This window comes from Nicotiana tomentosiformis, chromosome 2 (genome assembly GCF_000390325.3).
Source record: "Nicotiana tomentosiformis chromosome 2, ASM39032v3, whole genome shotgun sequence".
In the NCBI taxonomy this organism is placed as follows: Eukaryota; Viridiplantae; Streptophyta; class Magnoliopsida; order Solanales; family Solanaceae; genus Nicotiana; species Nicotiana tomentosiformis.
In genome coordinates this window covers 60,090,401-60,092,427 of record NC_090813.1, presented here as the reverse complement: position 1 = coordinate 60,092,427, position 2,027 = coordinate 60,090,401, and the positions used below count along the sequence as shown (strand labels likewise).

General features: G+C 48.9%; 1 protein-coding gene across 1 annotated transcript; it reads right to left on the bottom strand.

Annotated features, from left to right (window-relative positions):
* Nucleotides 1-944: 944 nt before the first annotated feature.
* LOC138904889 (uncharacterized) lies at nt 945-1,364 on the bottom strand. Its single transcript, XM_070193387.1, has one exon. It carries the CDS (start codon nt 1,362-1,364, stop codon nt 945-947), a length of 420 nt encoding a protein of 139 aa, XP_070049488.1.
* Nucleotides 1,365-2,027: the final 663 nt, after the last annotated feature.

Here is a 2,027-nt window from a genome sequence, read left to right as displayed (position 1 = left end):
CCTTCAAATAAGAAATTACCCTACTGGGAACATAATCTAGAGAACCTCTCCATTCGACCTTTGGCAACCCCGGCATTGCTAACATCACGGTTTTTGCGTGACAGTCCAGAATAGAATACATGGAGACAAGCATTCCATACCCAGAATTATATCGAAATCAACCATATTGAGCAATAAAAGATCAATTCTAGTCTCCAGCTCCCCAATAGTTACCACACACGGTCCATAGTAATAATATCGCCCACCGGAGTAAATACACAGACAGGTGAAACTAAGGACTCACAGGGCATATCCAGATAATGAGAAAAATACGATGATATAGATGAATAAGTGGAACCAGGGTCAAATAATATAGAAGCCTCCTTATGGCACACTAAAACAAAACTTATGATCACTACATCTGAAGCAACAACATCTGGCCTGGCAGGAAAAGCATAGAATCGGGTCTGACCTCCACCTGATCGGCCTCCTCCTCTTGGCCGACCCCTAGCTGACTGAGCCCCACCCCGAGCTAACTGGACGGCTGGCAAAGTAATTGGTGCTGAAGTCGTAATCTGACTCATCTGATGCACTGGACCTCCCTAGAGACGAGGACACTGTCTCCACATATGCCCAAATTCCCTACACTCAAAGCAGCTCCCCTGTACTGGTGGTGGTGTGGACTGAATCGGGCCCCGAGAACCAGAATAACTGCCAGAAGCACCCGGTGCAAATGAACCCTGAACTGAAGGGGGATGGGATGAACTCTGGGCTGGATGGGGGCATTGATAGATGACTAACCCTGATGAGAACTATGTAAACCATGGCCGGATGATGCACCACGGTGAACTGGACGACCCGTCTGAGCGTGTCTGTAAGGACGACCCTTCCCGCGGTAAACCTGACCCCCTGAAGGAACACCGATGAAATCACCTGATCCATGAGGCCTCCCTCTCTCCACGCTCCTAGCTACGTACTATCTCTATCTGCCGAGCAATGTCAACTACCTCATCAAAAGTAGCACAAGATACCCTCCCCCGAGTCATAAGTAACCGCAATTGATATGTGAGGCCATCACTGAATCTCCTAATCTTTTCCCTATCAGTGGGAACCAACCAAACTGCGTGATAAGCCAACTCAGAAAATCTCATCCCATACTGTTTCACAGACATGCCATCCTGATGTAACTGCTCAAACTGTCTGCGCAGCTCCTCTCTGCAAGACTGCGGCAAATATTTCTCTAAAACAAGAATGGATAATTCCCGCCATGTAAGTGGTGCTGCACCGATCGGCCTACGTCTCTCATAAGCCTCCCACCATCTGAAGGTAGCCCCAAAAAATTGAAAAGTGGTGAACGAGACACCACTGGTCTCCAGAATACCCATTGTTCGAAGTATCCGCTGGCACTTATCCAGAAAACCTTGAGCATCCTATGATTCATCACCGCTAAATGATGGAGGTCGAAGCCTCCCAAATCTCTCAAGTATCCTCTGCTCATCATTTGCCATAACGGGGACTACCAGGGCCTAAGAAGCTGCAACTGGTTGGGCTGGTAGTGCCCTCAGTATCTAAAGTCCATGCACTACTTGATCTGGAGTACGGGCAATAGGGGTATGAGGATCTCCCCCGGCCCGAGAAGTGGCAGGTGTGGCCTGAGCTGAAACCACCTGAACAAGGCCAGTGCAAATTGTCAATATCTGTGCTAGTGCCTCCTGAAGGCCTAGAATCACAATAGGTGAAGTTGGTGCCTGAGATGGTCCTGTCGGCTCAGCTATATCTGGAATCTGCTCCTCAGCTGGAGCAATTGGTGGCGTGACAGGTGCTGCTCTAACTGTTGTACTAGAAACACCTCGACCTCTACCTCGACCCCGCCTCTACCACGGCCCCGGCCTCTCGCGGCCCTAACTGGTGGCATTGGTGGTTGATCGTCCGATCCGGTAGTACGTCTTCTCGCCATCTCTGAGTGAATAGAATAATAGAATTTTAGTTTCCGGAATCAACAAATTCGCATGACAGAGAGCAAAAAGGATAAATTTTCCTAAGGGTTC